This window comes from Salvia splendens, chromosome 15, assembly GCF_004379255.2.
Source record: "Salvia splendens isolate huo1 chromosome 15, SspV2, whole genome shotgun sequence".
Classification (NCBI taxonomy): Eukaryota; Viridiplantae; Streptophyta; class Magnoliopsida; order Lamiales; family Lamiaceae; genus Salvia; species Salvia splendens.
In genome coordinates, this window is record NC_056046.1 from 1,785,402 (window position 1) to 1,809,569 (window position 24,168).

Here is a 24,168-nt window from a genome sequence, read left to right on the forward strand (position 1 = left end):
AGAATATTAACTACACGTACACTTAAATGTATGTATAAATAGAATAGAGTGAAGGAGATCATGATTCATCACAACATAAGTAAGGTGGAAAGAAGAAAGCGGTAATCATGAATCCTCTCCTTTAGTTTATGAGTTTATTAGAATAATAGTGGATTTACTTTGTTTGTGAAATGTGTCTACATTAGGAGGTTGGAGTAAGATGTCGGAGAAGCTAACAAGGTTCATCGTGATCACATCATTTCACTCCAGCGGGCGCTGTGCAGTCCGCGATGAAGTGAGCAAGTCGGTAGTTATGGGAACACAGAGCGTGTTCAGCGAGCGAGCGAAGATCGAAGTGGAACCATCCTCAATCAACGACAGCTATTTTCACCTTCGCTTCAGCAGCTCCAACAGATACTGGCGGAGAAATCCAGACAACAACTCGATTGTGGCTGAATCCACCAAGCCGGTGGAACACCTCACCGACCCTTCCTCTACTTTGTTTGAGCAAATATCCACTGATAAATACACCTCCATGGTCTTCTTCCTCCGACACGTCCAGACCGGGCACCGGGTGGTCGGAGACGCTTCTGGCAGTCCAGACCCCACCCCTTTCCACGTGGTACCAAATGCCCAGGATGATGAGGGCCTTCTAAAATTTGTGAATTGGAGCACGCTGGTTAAACTTCCTAGCCACGTCGCTTTCAAAGGCTACAACCAGAGCTACCTTGGGGGCGTCTGGGCGGAGGACCATCAGTACTTGCAGTTTGCTACCGAGGATCGCAACAGCGAGCATTCCGGCCACCGGGTCTACCTCCAGCCCGACGGCTCTCTCCGGATTAGATCCGATTATTTCAAAAAGTATATATAAAAACACTAATTAGTGAGGGAAAAACGTGCGAGTTTTTTTTAGTTAATCATTTACTGCAATTCAGTTACAGTACTATCCGTCATCATCATGATTAGGTATTGGCAGTACGGGCATGATTGGATATATGCGTCAATCGAGGACCCTGGAAACGAATCCGACACTCTGTTCTGGCCTGTGAGAGTCGACGGGGACACCATCGCACTTCGCTGCAATGCCAACAACAGATTCTGCAGAAGCCTCGACTACGAACGCAAGACGCGGTGCCTGAACGCAGGGGCTGACACCATCGTGAACGAAGCAAGGATGACAGTAGAGGAGCTCGTGACGAACAGGACTATTTCCCAGGTCAAGTATCGGATGGAGGACGCGAGGATTTATGACGTCACGCCTTACTTGGCCGGCACCACCACAGCAACCAACCACTCAAATGAAAAGGGTGGAATAGACGTGCAGTTAACGTACCAAGACAGCAAGAGTTATACCTTCAGCCGCAGCACATCTTTGAAGGCGGGGGTCAAAGCCACCATCAATGCCGGTGTTCCTTTTATCGTCGACGAATCTATCGAAGTTAGCTTTGAAGCGACAGAGACGTTCGAGTGGGACACCGCCAAGACTATTACAACATCGGTTACTGCTACGGGTTCAATTGAAGTGGATCCGAGGACTATCGCTACGGTTCACTACGTGGCTTCGATGGGGAAGTGCGATATACCTTACTCCTACACTCAGTCGGAGCAGAGCTCCACTGACGGCACATTCTCTGAAACTGTTTATGAAGATGGTATGTACACCGGCGTCAGTTGTTACAACTTTGACTTTGTCATCGACTCTACTAAACCTCTTAATCCAACACCCTCAACCTGACCTACAACACCCCCATCTATCCTTCTCGGGTTTTCTTTGTCGGTTCTTTCCAGAGTCGTATTATCGAACCGCATAGGATTAGCTTTTTCATATAAATTCAGTCTTGTCTTTCCTTTATTGCCATCACAAACTACCTTGTAATTTTTAATCTTTCAGTATTGTTGTTAAAAAGGATTGTGATACAAAGATACACTAACCGGGCGTAGTACAACCCAATGAAGAATGGAGAAATTAAACCGAAATAAACTGAATACAAAGAGGAATTCGAAACAATAAACCGTAAAGATGTAAGTCGAGTCGAGGAGTCCTCTTTCCGCAAGACGAGATACGCCCCGGTAATGCTCTCGGTTTGGCGTGTCGTCCCCAAAGATAAAAACGCTTCGTCTCTAAAGTAGCAGCAGAGCTCCGGCGAACGGGAGTAAGGTGAGGGCAGAGCTTCGACGGGAAGATTATGCAGAGAGGGAGAGAGCGTGTATGCAAGAATGAATGTGTATGTTCTGTGTAGAATGCAATGGATGCATGCCTATTTATAGGCCAAGTCCACCCGCAGGGGTATTGATGGAGTCAACAGACGTGATGTCTGTCATCAAGGACATTGACCGTAACCGCCGAGGGTTACTAACTGGTGCGCACTTGGACACATGACATACTTGGATTTTACATGGGTTTAGAGGGTGGTTTTGTATAAATTTGATCATATATCGTTTCTTATTAGACGTGTTTATATCTACTTCTCTATTATGTTGGTATGTTGACCATTTTGTTAAGAATGTGTATAAAAAGGTGCAAAATAGGTGGATGCGCAGCAGCCTTGGTTTGAGACAATTTTACTGGAAATCTTGAATTCCAATCAACCCCCAATGCATATCATTCTCTTCGTCTTCGAAAGAGCTTTGCGTGGGTATCTTAAACACCTCAATCGGAGCTCTGTAGAAGAAGTTATGGCCGTTTTACAAACACTGCGCTGTCTAGAAAATCTCACGCGACCGGGTAAATTGTTACCCTATAATTCCACCCGGCCGGATGTCGCAAATTGAGCGCTGTAAGGTCAGAAACTGGTCGAAAATCAGAATTATATGACGGTATAACTTGTTTGACTAGCTAATTTTTTTCTCAAATTCCAGTGTTATACCCTTGGAATCAAATTTATACCAACTATTTAGCTTTTATGTGTATAATATTAGTATTATTTTTCATACTTTCATATCTTTATTTTCTAGACTGTAATGGGGTCAACACAGATTTCCTCGTGGCTCAAGAAATTTTATTTCAACCAAGAAATAATTTATTATTCTATAAGACCCAAAAAGTAATCTTTTTTATAATTTTGATAAGTCTCATATAATTAGTTTCTTTTTAATTTTGAAACTTTTTAATCAGCGTTACACAATTATTAATGATGTGAATATCATTATTATTAAATACTACTTTAATAATTTTTTCTTGTTTCTTAATTGTATACATTTTCAATTTTGTATATGTGTTGTCAACAAAATTTTTATTTTTAGAGGATGTGTATTTTTATTAATTGATTGTTGTTGCGGCAATGGGCTTATAGACAAAGCCCTTGACATGTAGGCTTTAAACTTAACTGGGCCTTTCTATAGTTACGTTAATAAAATTTATAAACATTTTCTTCTTCAAAAAGCAAATTGTTCGACCGATCGCAAGGCACTAACAAAATTTTCCGGCAACACCTACGGGAAACTAGGCTTTCCTGGCAGTCGGGTGGTCGGCCGCCCCTCGCGCCCCCTAGATTCGCCACTCTTATTATTGGTCTCACAGTGTCCCACTGCTAAATTAATTATTCTGATATATTAATTATCACAAAAATAGAAATTGTCATAATATAAAACATTTTGATTAATATTTATTTCAAAAATTAAATTTAAAAATATAATATATCCTAGTTTGAATTTATCAACTCTATTAATCAATTTTTATATAATAAAGAGACAGTAAATATTTAAATAATTTTATATCCTACATGTGGTGTAATAAATTAGAAAAGGATGCTACCGTAGAATTGGCGTTGAATCAATAGATCATCATAGTGGTTTTTAATTTATATTTATAATTGAATGAATGCAAGGGACTCGATTATTGAATAAACGAATAATTGAACAAATTTTGTTTGTTTGCAGGCCCAAATCATAGAAATGGGCCGTTCTTTGGTTGGGCTTTATAACCAAGAAAAATATAAACAGTTAGTTCAAATGTTGGTGGAAGTCCACTCTGGGAGAGCATAGTCAAGCATGATGAAGATGAAGATGAAGATGAAAATAAGATAGAACCAGTTGTCCAACGTTTTTATTATTATTATTATTATTGATTTTTGGAATCTTAACTAGACAAGTTGAACAAATTCGATTTTTTTGCCAATTTTAGTTTGAAAATTAGATTTGTGATTCAAATTCGAGCCTACTAATTTAGCCATGTGTAGAGGTGTAGGATCGTTGCACTACAACTTTTTATGAGAAAAATCTGTAGTGCTACGATTCAACTAATACCATTTTTTGGCAAAAATTCGGGAACGGTGGTTTTGGGCCGAAGAGGCGGTCTAATTTAACCATGCGTGCTTAGGATCATCACACAGGATCTTAGGGTTCCTTTTCCAGTAGGAATAGAAACAACGTTAATTCACGGCCACGGCCACGGCCTATGAGATGGTGGATATTTTGGACAGAATTTTGCAAGTTTGTGATTGCATGAAAAGTCTTGGGGTGTTTAATTAAGTTTTGAGTTTTAATAATAAGATATTTTACTTTTATTCTCTGTGAATACTTTTCTAATAATGTCATTTTCATCAATAATGATAATTTTTGGTTGGCTGAGGGCACTACCTCAAGATAAGAATGTTGATAAGAATTGGTTGGCTCCTTTGTTCATTCCTCCCAACTCAAACATTATCACTAATATTATCGTTATTAGAATAGTTTTAATAGGCTCAGTTTAATTGTCAAAAAGCAACGATCGTCCGGCCACCGCGCGGTCGTTGTCCACGTCAGCAGTCACACAGCTGCCAAACAATGCCTTAATTTCCAAGTAGCTCCAAATTTAATCGCCCAAACATTTTGACAATTATGGGCTTCTCGCCAATCTTTGTATATATTGACCTAAAACAAGCACATGGTCATCCTAGCTTGTTCATGCCACATTATTATAACCCAAATCTAAAAAAAGCAGCTCCATCACTCAGAATCACACATCCATAAAGCCCTCTATCCCGCACCTTGAGTCATCCGCTCCATTATCGTCCCCGTCGATCGGCCATCACACAGCCACAGTGCAGTTAAGTCATGCTATATGAAACTCGATTGCTTAAATATAGATATTAAATGATCCATTTCTGCTTCGTGTTGAAAAAGAAAGAAGAATGAAGAAAATAGGTAAATGGAAGAAAAGAAACTATGCATAGAGTTCAAAGAAATTAACTAACAACTTCACTAAACGCTGAGAGCTGAGTTAGCGACTCACTAACATCTCTTTAATCAAAGCATAGCATCACATTTAATAGTACTATATTTAGCGTGTGTGCACTCAACAATTTGTCAATAAACAAGTAACTAAAAATAAAACCTTTCAATTTCTATTAATATTAATACAATAATACATAAATAAATTGGATGGTTCAAATTTAAAATATAAAATAATTCTTGATTGTAAAATTTACTTATAATTTAATCGAAATATATCTATGTTCCATTTTAATTTAGAATAAAGAAGGCACAATACACGTTTAGGTTTGTTTAGAATGAGATGATGAATTCACTATGTAGAGATCCCTTTAAATAGGGAGTAGAAACATGTACATGGTAAGTTCTAACTAGGAAAACATATCATTCTATTTTCTGAAATATATTATGTTCATCCTTGATTGCAGTAATTGATTCTCCATAATGAATGCAGAATCAATTCCTTTTCTAACACTCCCCCTCAAATTGAGTAGTGGGGTCTCCGATACTCAATTTGCAAAGTGCATCCTCAAAGCTTCTAGCATTAACTGCCTTTGTCAGTATATCGGCAAGCTGATCTTCTGAGCGAACAAATGGTAGTTCAACGACACCACTTTCAATATTCTCTTTGATGAAATGCCTGTCCACCTCCACGTGCTTAGTTCGATCATGTTGAACAGGATTCTCTGAAATGCTTATAGCAGCCTTATTATCACAATATAGTTGACACTTACTGGGGGAGAAGTTAATCTCTGTCATCAGTCTCCTTAGCCACAATATCTCCGTTAGCCCACTTTTGATTCCACGGAACTCTGCTTCGGCGCTCGAGAGTGCCACTACCTTCTGCTTTTTGCTTCTCCATGTTACTAAATTACCTCCAACAAAGGTAAAATACCCTGCTGTGGACTTTCTGTCATTTGGATTTCCTGCCCAGTCAGCGTCCGTGTATCCATGAATCTCAAGATGTCCATTCTTGGAGAACAATACTCCATGCCCTGTAGTTCCTTTCAGATATCTACAAATTCTGAGAGCTGCTTCCATATGATCTGTCTGTGGCTTATGCATGAACTGACTTACTATCCCCACTGCATAGGCAATATCTGGCCTAGTATGTGAAAGATAGATAAGCTTCCCAACTAGTCGCTAATATCTACTTCGATCAGTTAACTCAGCTCCATCTCTGATTTGCAGTCCATGATTGACTGCTATAGGAATATCTGCTGGCTTACACTCTAGCAGACCAGTTTTTGCTAAGATATCTAGAATGTACTTCCTTTGTCTCAGAAAATTTTTCGTAGTTGACCTTAGTACTTCAATTCCAAGAAAATACTTGAGATCACCCAAATCCTTCATCTCAAATTCTTGAAACAGGTTATTCCTCAAATTCTTAATCTCTTCTTTGTCGTCACCTGTAATAATCATATCATCAACATATATGATCAGACAAGTGATTTTACCTCCTTGTTTCTTCCAGAATAGAGTGTGATCACAGTTACTCTGTGTATATCCAAAACTAATCATTGCTCCAGCAAACTTCCCAAACCACACTCTTGGAGACTGCTTCAATCCGTACAAGGTCTTCCTTAGTCTACAACCTTCACCTGTTTTGAAATCTGCTGCGAAACCTGGGGGAGCTTCCATATAAACTTCTTCCTCCTTTTTCAACTCACCATGAAGAAAGGCATTCGTTACATCAAACTGATGTAACGGCCAGTCCATGTTTGCTGCCACAGATAGCAGGACTCGGACAGTATCCATCTTGGCCACTGGGAAAAGGTCTCTGAGTAGTCTACCCCATATGTCTGAGTATATCCTTTGGCAACGAGTCGAGCTTTATATCTCTCTATCGAGCCATCAGGTCTTTGTTTGATTGTGAAGACCCACCGACACCCCACTGGTCGCTTCCCTCCTGGGAGAGTGCACTTCTCCCATGTATGGTTTCGAATCAAAGCATCTATCTCTTTCTTCATGGCCTCCCTCCAGTGTTTGTGTCTCATAGCTTCCTCCCATGATTGTGGGATTTCTTCTTCCTCATACAACGCCTTTTCAAACGCTTGGGCCATTTCGGATAAGTGGCTTGTGACTAGACATGCCACAGAGTATCGAGCCTTCATGTTAATTCTCTCAGGTGTGTACTTCTTCGGTGGGACTCCTCTGTTCGACCTCGGTGGAAGAATATATCCTCCAGTATCTGGATCCACTCCTTCTATAGTGACATTTTCTCCCTCTGAGTCTACCGTTGGTGCTGCTGTTTCTTCTGGATTCACAGTGTCAGTGGGGCAAATATCCATAATAACAGGACTAGAAGTACTTACATCGGATAACATCAACGGGAAGTTAGTTGGATCGGTGTCACCTTCAGTGGTGGGCTTTCCTACTTCAAAGACTTGCTCAGCGGAACTGCTTACTGCCGCCTCTGTTAGGTCCACTTTAGGATCACTTGGCATTGGCGCTGGTACTGATATCCAACTTAGCGGGTCCGCATTATTGTTATCCTGACTCTCCCCCTGACCGCTAAGGTGGGTGAAGAAGTATTCAGTTTCAAGGAAGTTGCAGTCCATGGTGATGAACATTCGGTTTGTTTTAGGGTCAAAACATCTATATCCCTTTTGGTTTACCCCATATCCTACAAATACACATTTAGTAGCACATGGGGAAAGTTTGGTTCTTTCGTGTTTGGGAGTATGGACAAAGACAGAACATCCAAAGATGCTAGGTTCAAGGGTTAATGGTGGAGGAATTTTTGTAAGAGTAGATAGGACTTGAAGTGGGGTTTGGTGTTTGAGTATACTAGTGGGTAATCGGTTTAAGAGATAGGCTGAAGTGGCAATGGCTTCTGGCCAGTAATGTTTTGGGGTTTTTTATTCTATGAGCATAGAGCGGGTCATTTCTAGAAGAGATCGATTTTTCCTTTCGGCTTCACCGTTTTGTTCTGGAGTATAGGCACAAGTGGTTTGGTGTATCAGGCCGTTTTCTTGAAAAAATTGCTTCATGCTAGAATTAACAAATTCTCCCCCATTATCTGACCTTAGGATTTTAATGGTTTTCTGAAACTGGGTTTTTATAAGGCTGTAAAAATGAGAAAAATGTGTAAAAACTTCGGATTTATGTTTCATGAAATATACCCAAGTCATACGGGTACAATCATCGGGAAAACCAAGTAATTCGAAACAGGAATCCTTGGTATGTTTCTTCCGTTTGCAGTGAGAACACACCAGCTTTAGTTTGTCCTCTTCCTCCATTCGTCGATTCCAGGCTCCACCGTTCCGATTGCCGCCTCGCGAGCCTCCGGACTGCCCGCTGGTGGTGTTCTGCCGTACTCGGGCGACAAGCCCTGCTCCGATGCCGTCGTTGGGTGGGGCTGTGCCGCCGATGTTTCCGGTTTGCAACACCATGAGCCGTGATTCCTCACCACAGATCAGGCCATAGGCATGTTCAACCGAGGGAAGTGGATTCATTTTAACTATCTCTCGCTTGATTGTTTCGTATTTGTTGTCAATTGCTATCAAGAGTTGATAGAGCCTTTGTTCTTGAATGAATCTGTCGTGAATCTCGACATCTTCTGCACACTTCATTGGGTTGACTTGTCTCTGATCAATTGCAGACCATAGTTCTTGTAATAGGAGGAGAGGCCCATGAGACTTATATAGTGGATTAAGCTCTTTGTGTACACCGATGTGGGATATTTTTTATGTTCATTTATTTTCAATTGCCAACACCTTCCCTCAAACCCTTCAAGGTGAATCTTAGAGGGGTTGGACTTTTTTATGATCGATTGGACAATCGGCCCAATTTTTTTCCGATCGGTTGGACCACTGGCCCAAATTTTCAGCCCAGTTATACTGCTGGGTTAGTCATTTTTTTTTGTTTCAGCCCAGATATACTGCTGGGTCAGTCAATTTTAGCCCACAATCGGTGACCCGCTCTGATACCATGTTAAATGGTTCAGGCGACATACTTTAGAATAAAGAAGGCACAATACACGTTTAGGTTTGTTTAGAATGAGATGATGATTTCACTATGTAGAGATCCCTTTAAATAGGGAGTAGAAACATGTACATGGTAAGTTCTAACTAGGAAAACATATCATTCTATTTTCTGAAATATATTATGTTCATCCTTGATTGCAGTAATTGATTCTCCATAATGAATGCAGAATCAATTCCTTTTCTAACACACATATATTAACAATCATAAAATATTTTGATACTATATTAAATCATTCAGCAGGATTCATCAAATATTGTTCTTAATTAATTTTAAATTTGTATACTGATAATAATTACTTGGTTTTAAGTTTATGTTTGATAAATAATTAATAGTATTTTTTATTTTAGTATATGCATGTACTGCATGTAGGTTTAATGTAGAATTGGTAAAGTAAGAAAGAAGGAAAAAAAGTAAGAGAGAATACTCAATCACAAAATGCTTGAGGGACATTTTGTCGAACTGATTGTACGCATAACAAAATTATGTTCCTAGAATATAAATCACAGACGCATTTCAGTTAAGGGGCAGAAGGCATATAAATTTATTTGGAATAAGTTCTTCTTGGCATATGAAATTTAAAATGAAAATCGAGAATGTTAAAAAACACATTCAGAAAGTTTGCTCTGATCACGAATCTAAAAGAGATTCGCACACTATTTATATCCTTAACTGGTCACGGAACTGGGCCACCTTAAAAAGCCCAATCAATACTACAGATAACGCAGCCCAACTTTATGGGCCTCTTATACGGCATTCAATCTTGCACAATGTATACAAATTAAATTAAGATATTTTACTTTTATTCTCGGTGAATACTTTTCTAATAATGTCATTTTCATCAATACTGATAATTTTTGGTTGGTTGAGGGCACTACCTCAAGATAAGAATGTTGATAAGAATTGGTTGGCTCTTTTTCATTCCTCCCAACTCAAACATTATCACTATTATTATCGTTTTTAGAATAGTTTTTCAGTTTATTTGTCAAAAAGCAACAATCGTCCGGCCTGGTGTGTGAGGCCACCGCGCGATCGTTGTCCACGTCAGCAGTTACACAGCTGCCAAACAATGCCCTAATTAAAAATTTCCAAGTAGCTCCAAAGATTGGCTTCTCACCAATCTTTGTATAAATTGAACAATATTAACACAATACCAATCAAATAATCGCCGCCACATTGGATTCCATTGCAAATAAGTTTAAAGGCAATAATTGAAGTATACACATAAAAAATTAACTAATAATTAAGGTTTATTTATTAAGAGTCATAAATGCAACGAACCTATTCTTTAGTAATTTATGCGTATTGTTAAACTAACGGCGAACCAAGACAACATGTACAACTTTTTGTTGTTTTTATCGAAAAGCACGTGTTTTTAATAAAGCCAACCAAGATGCAATTATATTATTGTTATTATTATTATTATTTCGGCAAATAAATTTAATAAAACAACATATTTATGAGAGGTACGTTTTCGATATTTTAGCATTATTAGCCTTTAACCATTTTGTTGTATGTGATGATAAATACCACTACCACAAAAGCGCATGTTTACAAGATAATATAATTGAAATTAAGAAAAAAAATTAAGGTCATGTTTTATTGTCAGTATTCTGTCTAGGAAAGTAATCTGATTTCTTAAATTTTAAATTCTTGTGTTTGTTTCGGTTTTTAATCAAACTGGGCAAGTAATCAGAATCGGAGAACAAGAAAAGTTAGTACAACTTTCCAGGATTCTAAATCATAACTTTTCTTAGGTATTTTACCCAGCTTTAGGATTATTACATATTTAATGCAATATAATAATAATAATAATAATTATTATTATTATTATTATTATTATTATTATTATGTTTTAAAAACAATTTAATATTATAAATCATATTTAATTTCAGTATAATAAATAACTATTATTAAAATTATCATAATTATAACTATATTTTATAATAATTCATAATAGTAATTAATAATTTGTTAAATAATTGAAATATAATTATATAATATAAATCGTATAATAAATAATAATTGCTATATTTTACAAATTAATAATTAATCAATAAAGTCATAGTGCAATTTTAATTTATAAAATTTATTCAATTATAATATCCATAAATATTATAAATATATAATAATTATTATTATTATTATTATACTAAATGAGTATAATACTCCATATAACTATAATTAAAATTATATTATTATATCTCATGATGGAGAATTCATATTTAAACTAACCATCGTAATAATAAATATAATAATAAATTACATTATTATTTGTAATTAATAATATCTAAAAAATTTATATTATTATTCTTTTTTATTATTTTTAAAATAATAAGTATATTTTTAGTTTGGTGTTTAAATTAAACATAAATTTAAAATCATGATATTTTCCAAACTAAGGAAAGTAAAGTTACTAGGAATATAATTCTCATGAATCATTTTCATTGACAACTTTATTTTCCCGTCAACCAAGCATGTCCTAATGGTAATTGAGAAACAGCTATTAAAGTCACTTAAAATGAAGCTAGCTATAGCCTATAAGAGTGCTACATCTATATATTTATCAATCTTATCTTACTATTCTTCAAAAAAAATCTAAATCTATAAATTTAAGCTAGCTTACAATTAAATTGACCTAAACATGTATAATATTGAATTATCTAGAATTATCTAAGATTCAATTTTGTTACAAGGGAAATGTGGAAACTAATTCACTACCAAAACACGTCTTTTACCGTCAGACTTAAAGTATGATTGTATTAGTGGAAGATTACCACCAAAAATCTATTGATAAATTAACAGGCTGATTTAGCGGCTCGCCGACGCACCTAAATTAGCGTCGAGTTTATCGGCGGTTATAGCCCACCGATAATTACTGGACCACATATATATACTTAACTGAACAATATTCATAAATATGAAAGCGTACAATTTTTCCAACCCGACCCACATTATTATTTTTTGGCATATTTTGATCTTATGTGGTTAGTCGTGAAATCTATGATGCTTAATTTGAATTATTCACGAATGCCATCGTTCAACACCCTTCTTGAATTCGATGTTGGATAATATGAGCATAATGAGAAAAAATATGTCACTTAGAACTTCAAGGTTTGAAAATTGATTAGCCATAGAACATTGACACTGGTCATTAAATTTGTAATTTTAAGACCATATTAAAAGTTCATGAAAAAATATCAAAATTCATCAATAATTTATAGTACAGTACTAATTTTTAAGACTAATATCCTAATTTTGAAAAGTGTTATTTTCCTAGGACTGGAGCCGGCAATAATTGAATTGACAATATTCAACTTGAATTAACCTACTTGCATTAATTGGGCATGTTTCCTATTTTGGAAGATAACTAAGGTTGATTACATGTATGTACTCCTATATAACTACCTAATAATGTCACATCAATGCATACTATGATTACGATCTAAGGAAAATAATTAAATCCTCGATCTAAGGAAAATAATTAAATCCTCGTACTAAGGGTGTCCACTATAGGAGGACAGCCGCCTCCCACCGCCGCCCCCTTCTCGCACAGCCGTTTCATAGCCGCGCCGCTCGCGTCCACCCTGTTTCCACGCAATAGGGCGCCGCATCCCTCGCCCCACCCCTTCTTCCTCAGCCGCGTCCTCTCCCCCTTCTCGCCGAACGCCCTTCCGCCCTCGATTTTTTGTCCACTTCGGGGCGGACGCCCCGCACTCTATAGACAGGCGCGACTTAGCCGCTTCCGTGGCGGTCGGTGCGCCGCCCCCTATAGTGGACACTCTAAATGCCTGTTAAGGGATATTGTTTAAACAAGTTTATCTGGAGGGGCTAGCCGAAAATTAAACAAACTTTTCAAGGAAAATATTAGAATATATGAAAGTCGATTATCCTTCAGGACTCTTTGTCCGATCATCACTCCAAGTCGGCTCCCAGACATCTTTGTTTGTCACAATTAAATAGAACACTGATATTAAAGATCAAACAAAAAAACACAACCTAAAATAGTAGACTGTTAGGAGATAGAACTCATTTAATATATAAACCGAACAGGGCTTCGCAACTAATATGAGACATAAAAGTCCGTAACAGATTGAATGTCAGTAATGTTACTACTGACACTTTTTGGTACAATGCTAAGAATTTTTGAAGCATTATAGATCCCTCTATGAGTTATTCAAACACAATAATTGAAGTATACACATAAATAAATCAGCTAATGATTACATAATAGCAAGTGTGTTAAAATAACGTACTGATTCTACACATAGTCATCCATCATTAAATTAACGCCGACCCCCAAAATGTACAACATTTTGTTGTTTAATTCCTAATCGAGAAGGCACGCTTTTTCCAAAACCGAGCAATTAAAAAAAATAAAAAAAGTTATGAGAGCTACTTTTTAATTATCTTATTATTTAAAGGTCATTTATATCATTATGTGGAGACGAAGAGCCACAATTCATGTCTGATCGATCAATTTTTAAATAAATTATACTTCCTACATTCCACTAGCAGTCCTGACTGTCCATTTTAGTTAGTCTCAGGTTAGGAATTTCAGTTAGAATTCTATAAATGGTAATAGACTCTATTTCTACTAATTGTATTCCACTTATATATATTTTTATTTTCTCTTTCGTTTTTCTACTTTTTTTCTACTTTAGTCTCTTCACTTAAATTTCACGTCCAAAAAGAAATGTCTTAAATGGCTTGGATAGCATTGAGTGACATTTATACTTTGACTCTTCAGTTGTAGTTAAATCATACTTCCTCTATCTCATAAAAATATGGGCAATAGGTATGGTACGAGAATTTAAACAAAATTGATAAAGTAAGAGAGATTGAGAATGATATGGTAAAGGAAGAGAGATGATTCGTAGTTAAAGTAGTATTAATAGATAGTTGGACCTATATTATTAAATTGATATAACTTTTCAAAAATAGAATGCACATATTTTTGTGGACGGACGAAAATAGAAAGTGTACATATTTTTATAGGACGGGAGAGTATTAAATCCGTCCATTATTAGTAGTCTTGATTTGCCATTTTAGAACGTCGGCCGATTAGGAGTTTGGTTCACTTTTACTAGACATGATAAATATATCTCACATTCTACTACTTCATTTCACACATATTTTATTAGTATAAATTTTATATAAAAATGTGTCTCATATTATGTTATTTATTCCACCTACTTTTTCTGTATATTTTTTAAAACATGTGGCAAACTTATTTGTTTTGGATTGTCCCTCTATAGACTATAGGTAAAAAATAATTATACCCTGGTGGTAACTTGATTTGTTTGTGATACAATTACAGTAGAATATTAACCACACGTACACTTAAATGTATGTATAAATAGAATAGAGGGAAGGAGATCATGATTCATCACAACATAAGTAAGGTGGAAAGAAGAAAGCGCGCGGTAAACATGAATCCTGTCCTTTAGTTTATGAGTTTATTACTAGAATAATAGTGGATTTAATCTGTCTGTGAAATGTGATACTGTACTGCATTAGGTTGGAGTAAGATGTCGGAGAAGCTAACAAGGTTCATCGTGATCACATTTACTCACTTCAGCGGCGGGCGGTGTGCAGTGCGCGATGAAGTGAGCAAGTCGGTAGTTATGGGAACACAGAGCAAGTTCAGCGAGCGAGCGAAGATCGAAGTGGAACCATCCTCAATCAACGAGCGTTATGTTCACCTTCGCTTCAGCAGCTCCAACAGATACTGGCAGAGAAATCCAGACAACAACTTGATTGTGGCTGAATCCATCAAGCCGGTGGAACACCTCACCGACCCTTCCTCTACTTTGTTTGAGCAATTATCCAGTGATAAATACATCTCCAAGAAGGTCTTCTTCCTCCGCCACGTCCAGACCGGGCACCGGGTGGTCGGAGACGCAGACGCTGCTGGCAGTCCAGACCCCATCCCTCTCCACGTGGCACCAAATGCCCAGGACGATGAGGGCCTTCTAGAATTTGTGAATTGGAGCACGCTGGTTAAACTTCCTAGCCACGTCGCTTTCAAAGGCTTCAACCAGAGCTACCTCAAGGGCATCTGGGCGGAACACCATCATTACTTGCAGTTCGCTGCCGAGGATCGCAACAGCGTGGTTGCCGGCCACCGGGTCTTCCTCCAGCCCAACGGCTCTCTCCGGATTAAATCCGATTATTTCAACATGTATATAAAAAAACGGCGAGTTTTTTTTAGTTAATCATTTACAATTCAGTTACAGTAGTATCAATTGAGGTGCGTCATCATCATGATTAGGTATTGGCAGTACGGGTATGACTGGATATATGCGTCAAACCAGGACCCTGGACCCGAATCCAACACTCTGTTCTGGCCTGTGAGAGTCGACGGGGACACCATCGCACTTCGCTGCAATGCCAACAACAGGTTCTGCAAAAGCCACGACTACAAGGGCAAGAATCGGTGCCTGAACGCGGCGGTTGACACCATCGTGAACGAAGCAAGGATGACAGTAGAGGAGCTCGTGACGAACAGGACTATTTCCCAGGTCAAGTATCGGATGGAGGACGCGAGGATCTATGACGTCATTCCTTACTTGGCCGGCTCCACCACAGCAACCAACCACTCAAATCTAAAGGGTGGAATTGGCGTGCAGTTAACGTACCAAGACAGCAAGAGTTATACCTTCAGCCGCAGCACATCTTTGACGGCGGGGGTCAAAGCCACCATCAAGGCCGGCATTCCTTTTATCGTCGACGAATCTATCGAAGTTAGCTTTGAAGCGACAGAGACGCTCGAGTGGGACACCGCCAAGACTATTACAACAACGGTTACTGCTACGGGTTCAGTAGAAGTGGATCCGAGGACTATCGCTACGGTTCACTACGTGGCTTCGATGGGGAAGTGCGATATACCTTACTCCTACACTCAGTCGGAGCAGAGCTCCACTGACGGCACATTCTCTGAAACTGGTTATGAAGATGGTATTTACACCGGCGTCAGTTGTTACAACTTTGACTTTGTCATCGACTCTACTAAACCTCTTGATCCACCACCCTCAACCTGACCTACAACACCTCCCATCTATCCTTCTCGGGTTTTCTTCATCGGTTCTTTCCCGAGTCGTATTATCGAACCGCATAAGATTAGCTTTTTCATGTAAATTCAGTCTTGTCTTTCCTTTATTGCCATCACAAACTTCCTTGTAATTTTTAATCTTTCAGTACTCTATGTTTTTAGTTAGGAAAGAGAAACTGTTAATTTCCATACCTTAAAATTCAATTAAGTGATTCATGAACAAATTAAGCCATTAAACAATCATACCTCCGTCCCACAGTAAGAATCACATTTTACTTTTATCATAAAATAGTAAATAGATCTCACATTCCACCTCTCAATTCTATTCACATTTTATTATAAAACTAATATATATATAAGTGAGACTCATAATTTACTAACTTATTCAATCCACTTTTCTTTACATTTTTTAAAACATGTGCTCACAATAAATGTGACAATCAACGTGGGACGAGGTAGTAACTTTTTCTTCAAGGTCTTTGTTCGAAAACTTTCCAACATGTACAACCAGTTGACGCACCTGCTGCAAATAATGAACCATATAAATGATTAATATAGTGGGCCAACCATGATTGGGCATCCATTTAACTTTCCGGCCCGATGTATGAATGGGCCTAAGCCTTGCTAGTGGGTAGGTCTACGCTACACGCTACACGGGCTAACCCGAATTCGTCCAAAATTAGATCCAGATCTGCCCAAATTTATGAAATTGTAACGCATTTCTAATTCTCCTTATTTATTTAGAGAGTTTATTTTTCATGTAATTTTATTTATTTAATAATGTTTTTTTTCAAATAATAACTAAGATCTAAATAATGTACATAAAGACCAATTGACAGACATTAAATTGATCTAGTATGAAAGTCAATTAATTTTATGATTGTGATGACATTTCCTAAATTTACTCGATTTTATACATCTGTCGATCAAAAAAATAGATCAGTTTTACCATTTTGGACCATTCATCAAAATTAGGCTAGTTTCAAAATATGAAAAGTTTCAGACAATTAAATACTACTCCTAATGATGTGGACCATATAATCCATTAATACTACTTCACTCTCTCTATACATGACACACTTGGATAATGACACTTATATTAATATAAGAGAAATAAAATTTTATAAAAAAATGTGATATACTTTGTGGAACAAACTAAAAAGAAAAGCATGAAATATGCATTTCAAGGACACTGAAAATTATTTTATAGTACATTTTAAATAATTTTTATGAAAAAGTTTTTTCTATTATCGTAATATTGTATGTATGAATCTTTGGACAGCTCGACGACTTTTTATTTAATTCAAAATATTTAAGTGGTTGATAAAATTAACGCGGAGGGGCATGAGTGCATGTTCTACAAATAAATAAAATGTTTTGGTTTATTAATTATGAATAAGACATTTTATTTAATTTTTTAACTTAAATGTCTTATTAATAATCACAATGAGTTTTAGTGGCATTTTATGCGTTTGATTAACATTATAATCCTACTTTATTTTTTTCTGAGTGGGAGACAAGAGTTAGAAATGTAAGTTTTATGTCTCACATATGTGACATGTGATAGAATCTTAAATAGAATTGGATTTTTAGTATAATACATTAACTTGGTATAAGACACATTTTTCCCTAATTAATTAGCTATCAATTAATTATCGTATTAATTGGAATGAAAATGGACGTATAACCAATTACCCATAATATATTCCCTAAATCATAATTAGTCATTATGTTTGACTAATATCACGTTCTTATGCTAATAAGGAAAAGGAGAGTATATGAGCATATATATGTGCGGATTTGATTGCCATTAATTGGCAAAATTGTGGTAGTCATTATAGTAAAAGGAATATTTATTCTTTTGATTACTAAGGAAAGAAAAGAACGCATATATGTATATACTTATGGTGTAATTTGTATTGGCATATTGTTGATCAACAAAATCAAATTAAATTATTATGGTAATTATTTAATTTGATTTTAGTATTACTTGGTCAAAAAGAAACGTCCTAATTAAATAGTCACTTTGATGGAAAGGGCTTTAATGTTTTATAATTAGGGTTTGTCTTCTCTCTGCCTATAAATACAAGTGTGGTGATCCCATCATATCACACACATTACAGAGAACACATAAACGAGGGAAAGAGAGAGAAACAAATCCTTGGAGTTGCGCCACTACACCAAAGTCCGAGGAAGTTCTCTCCGTCTTCCCCAATCGCTTCCGCTGTGGATCATAAAGGTAAGTTTCCGATCCATTATGTGTATGGTTAATACGTGAAATACATGATGTTCAAAGATCTTGCTTTATTCATATTCAATTATGTATTCTTGAATATATTATGATAAATAAATTCCAACAAGAAATACAAATTGCGCCAATATAATATTGGAGCTCGATGAGGAGTTCAACTAATGATCTCAAAAAATAAATATTTATATTGTATATTTAGACTGTGATGTATGCAAAATTTATTTTTAATTATAAATTAGACTGTGATGTATGCAAAATTTATTTTTAAGTGGATTTGTTTATGGGAAATGGGAATGTCTTTTTTGGATAATATTATTTTATATTGATTCATATAATTTTCATTGTTATTTTGTTATAAATATAATATACTATATGTTATTCATTAGTTACCAATTTAACAAGAAAAATTGGAACTATGAGATGATTCCATAGTGACGACCATGACGTTGCTAGTAAATTCGAATTTCTATCATGAAAGAAAGGGTCCTCTCCAAATTTATCATTTTGATTTTATGGCCCCCATCCATTCGTATAATAAATGTTGGGTGATTGTTTATTTCCAAATTATATTACTCGACGGTCGACACAAAATCAAGACATGCACTTGATTAAATTATTCTATTAAAAAAAATAAAAATAAAACAGCAATAAATACAATAAGATAAAGAAGTCCGTAGATAGGGAATGTGTCTCATTCACATAATGAATTATATACTAGTATATCTAAATATGGCATGATATGCACTAAATAAATTTCAATTGTCCAGTGTTTCATAAATTCGAAATTTGGTCCCCAACAACCAACCCACACCCCCATCCAGGATGTGACCATCAATCTACATTCAAGATTACATGCTAATAACACAAATTTAATTTTATTACATTATCCACAATAATTAATTACTACTAGTATATTTTAGTTAACTCAAAACTATTGTAGAATAAAACACTCCCTCCGAATATATGTTCCACTTTGACTTGACTCGGATTTAAAAAAATGTATAAGCTTGTGTATGAACGCTGAATCGAGATCATAGCCATCCAGGTTGGAGTTCTTGGGATTAGTAGTGGGGGTGGTAATTCTAGAAAAATGTTGGGAGAGGGACGTTTCGTTAGGGATGAGACATTAGTCCCACAACCGGATTTTGGACGGTGGTAGCCGACGACATTGAATGTGACAAAATTCTCAATACATGCATGCGCATGCATCCAAATTTGGACAACTTCATTTGTGAGTTTAGTTGAAAAATATGTTGCTATTAATGTGGGATTAAACTCACAATCTAATCCGACAATTACCTCTTCAACAATTGTTCCGACAAGTATAATTGGATGGTTTCTTGTTGAGCTAGCCATGGAATCGACCGTTTTGGTGATTGTTAGCTTAAACCGGCAAAACATACCGATTATGAACCTGGAGTGGAGTCGGAATAGTCTTCCTTTATTCGGGCCGATTCCGCTCCGGTTCTAGAGGAACAACCGGATTCTAAGCGAAGTCAACAACTCAACACTTATCTAGTACTATTATTTTTCGTATCTAAAGACTAAAAACATTATAAACTATAAATTCATAAACTACTCCTTATTAGTTATTACTAATAATGTAGATACAACTCTCTTCTATACTATTCTCTCTCTTACCTTACTTTCTCTCCACTTTAACTATATATTATCATCTTTGCATAACAACAGCCAAAAAGAAATCAATCACTTAAGATTTTCAAGCGGTATTTATTTTGACTACCGACATTGTACCATTAATTATGAATAAGAAAAAACTAATGCTAGTTGATGGGAGCAAACTGTCAAATCCAAGATAGCAGTTTTAATTTATAATGTAAGCCAGATAATTGAATTTAAAACAGAAAACAATATATAGACCTTTTAATAAGGATCAGGGATTTAAAATTGTTGGTATTCATTTTAAATAATGAGTTGACAAATAAGCAGAGCTGAAGTTGCAATGGCAGCCCATTTTGGTGAGCTGTATTGATAGGGTGCATGTGGGAAACCCATCTGAAGATTTCTCAATGCCTGCCTATCTAGCCACGTTGTGTGTGAGAACAAGAGATGTGTGTGTATGAGTGAGAGACTGGTCATGCCTAACTTTGTGTGCTTGTAATGACTAATCCAGGAATCGGCGCCTCTCTCTTCCTCTTGTTGTCGTTAGCTGAAGATCCGCGGTGATCTTCAGAGATTTCTTCGGAATTTCGCGAAATTGAAGGAGATGTTTTAGTCAATTTCGCGGAATTCCAGAGGGAGATCCCGTCGTCTTGCTCGGCTGATGTGGCGGTGGCGTCGGTGAGGCTGGTTGATGCAGACAGAAGGCGGTCGAGGGACTCGAACGAGGCGAAACCCCAACCGTCGTCGCCAGTAGCTGGATTGTTGTTGTTGTTGTTGAAGCAGAGAGGGTTACTTGTGCTTGACATTATCAAGCTTTGTTGAAGCTCATTGCCCCAATCAATATTATCCATTTGATTCTTCTTTGTCACTATTAATCATGTTGAAGATTCGTCCGTCCCTGATCCATCCACTTTTTTGAAGATTCGTCCGTCCCTAAAAATGTGTCACCTTTCACTTTTTCTTTTACCATTTTTGGTAGTGGACCCTACATTCCACTAACTCATTCACACTCACATTTTATTATAAAACTAATATATAAAAGTAGGACCCACATGCCACCAACTTTTTCAACCCACTTTCTATTACATTTATTAAAACCCGTGCCGGGTCAAATGGTGACGAATTTTGGGGGACGGAGGGAGTATTATTTTATTTTTGACAGTTGACAGAAGATGCAAATGGTTTTTCAAAAGATAAGGCTTTGTGAAGAGCATGAGATTTCAGAGAGTAAAGAAGTAGTACTCCATAGGTTGAAATTTTATAATGAAATATTTATATGAAGTGGGGAAAGCTCTAATATTAATCCTCCTTTTGGCTGCTTCTGTTTTAGCATGCGCTCTGTAAAGGTTGTAATTTACAAGATTAAATTTAAACTTCAAAGATTTCCACTAATCATAGTTTAATCATAGCTATTTCTGCAGTACAACAGTGATAAAGTTTTTACCTTTCACGATTTCTGTCCTTGGAATTCATCCGTTCTATTTTTGACCGTTTAACGATGCAATTAGTAATATTTTTTTTATCATATGGAAATGGAAAATGATCGACCTTTTAGATAGAACATAGTAGAAGGAAGGAGGTGAGTAGTGGAAATGATTCGAAATTTTCAGAGGATTTTGGCAGGCAATACAAAATGTGTTTTGCTAATATTGATAAGACACTAGATAATACAACTTCCAACTTGCTCGTACGATTTTGTCTCCATATTTCAACTTTGTTCTCTGCAATTCACCATGCCTAATCTTTTATCCCTTATCCCTCTCGGTTACCATCTTCAAGATGGTATCAGAGCAGGTTATTAAGGTGGGGACTCAGAGAGAGTTCATCACCGTCCCAAGGCTACCTTTCCCGACCGTCTGTCCTTAACCCTGTGAGCAAACAAAATGTCAGAAACCACCGAGAGTTCAAACACAGATCCACATAACACAAACACTTCAAACCAAACCAACTTTCCACCAGATTTCGCGGCACAATTTGCCGAATTCCTAAAATTTAAGGAATTTTCATCAAGGCAGAGCCCGAAAAATCCCTCAACCCAGCCAGAATCGCTGGGGGAAGTAACCATCAAAACAAAGCTCAACGGGAACAAATATCCCCTATGGGCCGACCTAATGAAGAGGGCTATTGGCGGTAAAGGGCTGACCTCTCACATAATAGGAGTTTCAGACCCCGAACCGCCGATAACCGACCCAAATTACCCGAGGTGGCAGCAGAGAGATCACTGCACCTTCAATTGGATTATCAACAACATCGAATCCGACCTTGTAAACGAAGTTTCTCAATACGCGACCGCCAAGGACCTTTGGGAGGGCCTGGCAATCACGTATGGCAGCGGGAGAGATCCGTTTCAGGTGTACGACCTACACAGACAACGTATGACGATCAAACAAGGAGGAATGACCTTGGAAGCATTGTGGCAAAAATTACAGGATCTGTGGATATCCATAGACGCTCGAGATCCAAGCACGATTGACCATCCTCCGTCAATCGAGAAAGACAATCAACGGACCCAAAGGATGAGGGTGTATCAGTTTCTTACCGCACTCGATGAACGGTATGAATCAGTCAAGAAAGAAATCATCAACAAAGAGCCATTACCGACTCCTCGAGAGGCATACGCAATGGTAAGGCGCAATGCCGACAATGCGCGAATATTGAAACCTACTTAACAAACAGGCTCCGGAATTGGAGCGGGACTGATCGTATTCGACCGCAACAGGGCCAGTCAGCCTCCACCGCCACCATCGGCGCCGTCCCGGTATCCAGCCAATCACCGCAAACCCGACGAAGATAAAAACAAATTGTTTTGTAGCCATTGCGGAGGAAAGAGGCATACAAAAGATACCTGCTTCCTCATTCATGGGTATCCCGAATGGTGGGATGAAATGAAGAAATCCAAGCTCCAGAGGGCGGCGAATCGCGGCGGACCGAGGGCATCGGCATCAGCAGCAGCGGCGGTCAGAGACCAAGCCGCCTACGCCGAGCACGCGGCGGGTGGCTTCGGTACTCCAACCACCACCGGAAATTATGGCGGACGCGGGGAGGAGAAGGCCGTGGCCACTGTCACGGTGACGAGAGTGCAGATTGGAGGAGAAGCAAACGCGGCGGACCCGTCTAGGGTTTGGAGTGAAGGTAAAGGGGGGTTCTCTCATTTGAACCCTCCAAGTTCTGCCAAATCACGTTTTTTACCCCATCCCCATAGACCTATTGTTTCCAGCCCCAAAACTCATCACATATTGCACCTCGTACCCCACTTCGAAAATAACTCCTCTAAACTCCCCAAAATTCCTCATAAACACATTCCAGCCCCTAAAAATCTTGTGATACATCCCACAATAAAATGTCAAAAATCCTTTGAAGCCTTGGCCATGTCATCTACCTCAGAAATAGGAGAAAAGAATAAAAAATGGATTTTTGATTGTGGTGCAACTGACACAATGTCTTTTGATATGTCTGATTTTGAAAGTATTTCCAAGTCAAATAAAACCCATGTTCAAACTGCGAGTGGAGATCTGGCACTTGTTCAGGGGGCGGGAACCATCACTATCTCTCAAACCCTTCGACTCTCAAATTGCTTATTTGTCCCATCACTATCTCACAAATTATTGTCAGTTAGTCATGCGACTAAAGAATTGAACTGCAAGTTACTAATGCAGCCTCGTTTCTGTTTACTGCAGGATACCCAAACGGGGACGATAGTTGGGCGTGGCACTGAACGACACGGACTGTACTATGTGGATGAGGTGGCCCATCAGAGTACTGCGTTGCTGTCTCACAGACTGACTGATAAGCAGGCTTGGCTTTGGCATCGCCGGTTAGGGCACCCATCTATAGGATATTTCCGTCTGCTTTTTCCTAAGTTGAATTCTTCTTTTACCTTTAATTGTGAAACATGTTTTTTGGCCAAAAGTCATAGACATTCGTTTAAGTTAAATAATACTCGAGTGAAAACTCCCTTTTCATTAATTCATTCGGATGTGTGGGGTCCTGCACCTGTTACTGGGGGATCGGGCTTTCGCTATTTTTTGTTGTTTGTTGATGATTATACACGCATGACTTGGGTTTATTTCTTAAAAACAAAATC

General features: G+C 37.6%; 2 protein-coding genes across 2 annotated transcripts; both read left to right on the top strand.

The window, feature by feature from the left end:
* On the top strand, positions 1-1,904 carry LOC121767463. Its single transcript, XM_042163733.1, has 3 exons — positions 1-101; positions 186-840; positions 946-1,904. The coding sequence occupies exons 2-3, from the start codon at positions 200-202 to the stop codon at positions 1,712-1,714; spliced, it is 1,410 nt and encodes a 469-aa protein (XP_042019667.1). The 5' UTR covers positions 1-101; positions 186-199; the 3' UTR covers positions 1,715-1,904.
* Positions 1,905-14,519: 12,615 nt separating this feature from the next.
* On the top strand, positions 14,520-16,341 carry LOC121768207. Its single transcript, XM_042164621.1, has 3 exons — positions 14,520-14,582; positions 14,677-15,340; positions 15,431-16,341. Exons 2-3 carry the CDS (start codon positions 14,688-14,690, stop codon positions 16,197-16,199), a joined length of 1,422 nt encoding a protein of 473 aa, XP_042020555.1. The 5' UTR covers positions 14,520-14,582; positions 14,677-14,687; the 3' UTR covers positions 16,200-16,341.
* Positions 16,342-24,168: the final 7,827 nt, after the last annotated feature.

Coding starts and splice junctions, on each gene's coding strand:
- LOC121768207 (XM_042164621.1), top strand. CDS start 14,688: ATGTCGGAGAAGCTAACAAGGTTCATCGTGATCACATTTACTCACTTC. Junction 15,341..15,430: donor AAATCCGATTATTTCAACAT/GTATATAAAAAA, acceptor CATCATGATTAG/GTATTGGCAGTACGGGTATG.
- LOC121767463 (XM_042163733.1), top strand. CDS start 200: ATGTCGGAGAAGCTAACAAGGTTCATCGTGATCACATCATTTCACTCC. Junction 841..945: donor AGATCCGATTATTTCAAAAA/GTATATATAAAA, acceptor CATCATGATTAG/GTATTGGCAGTACGGGCATG.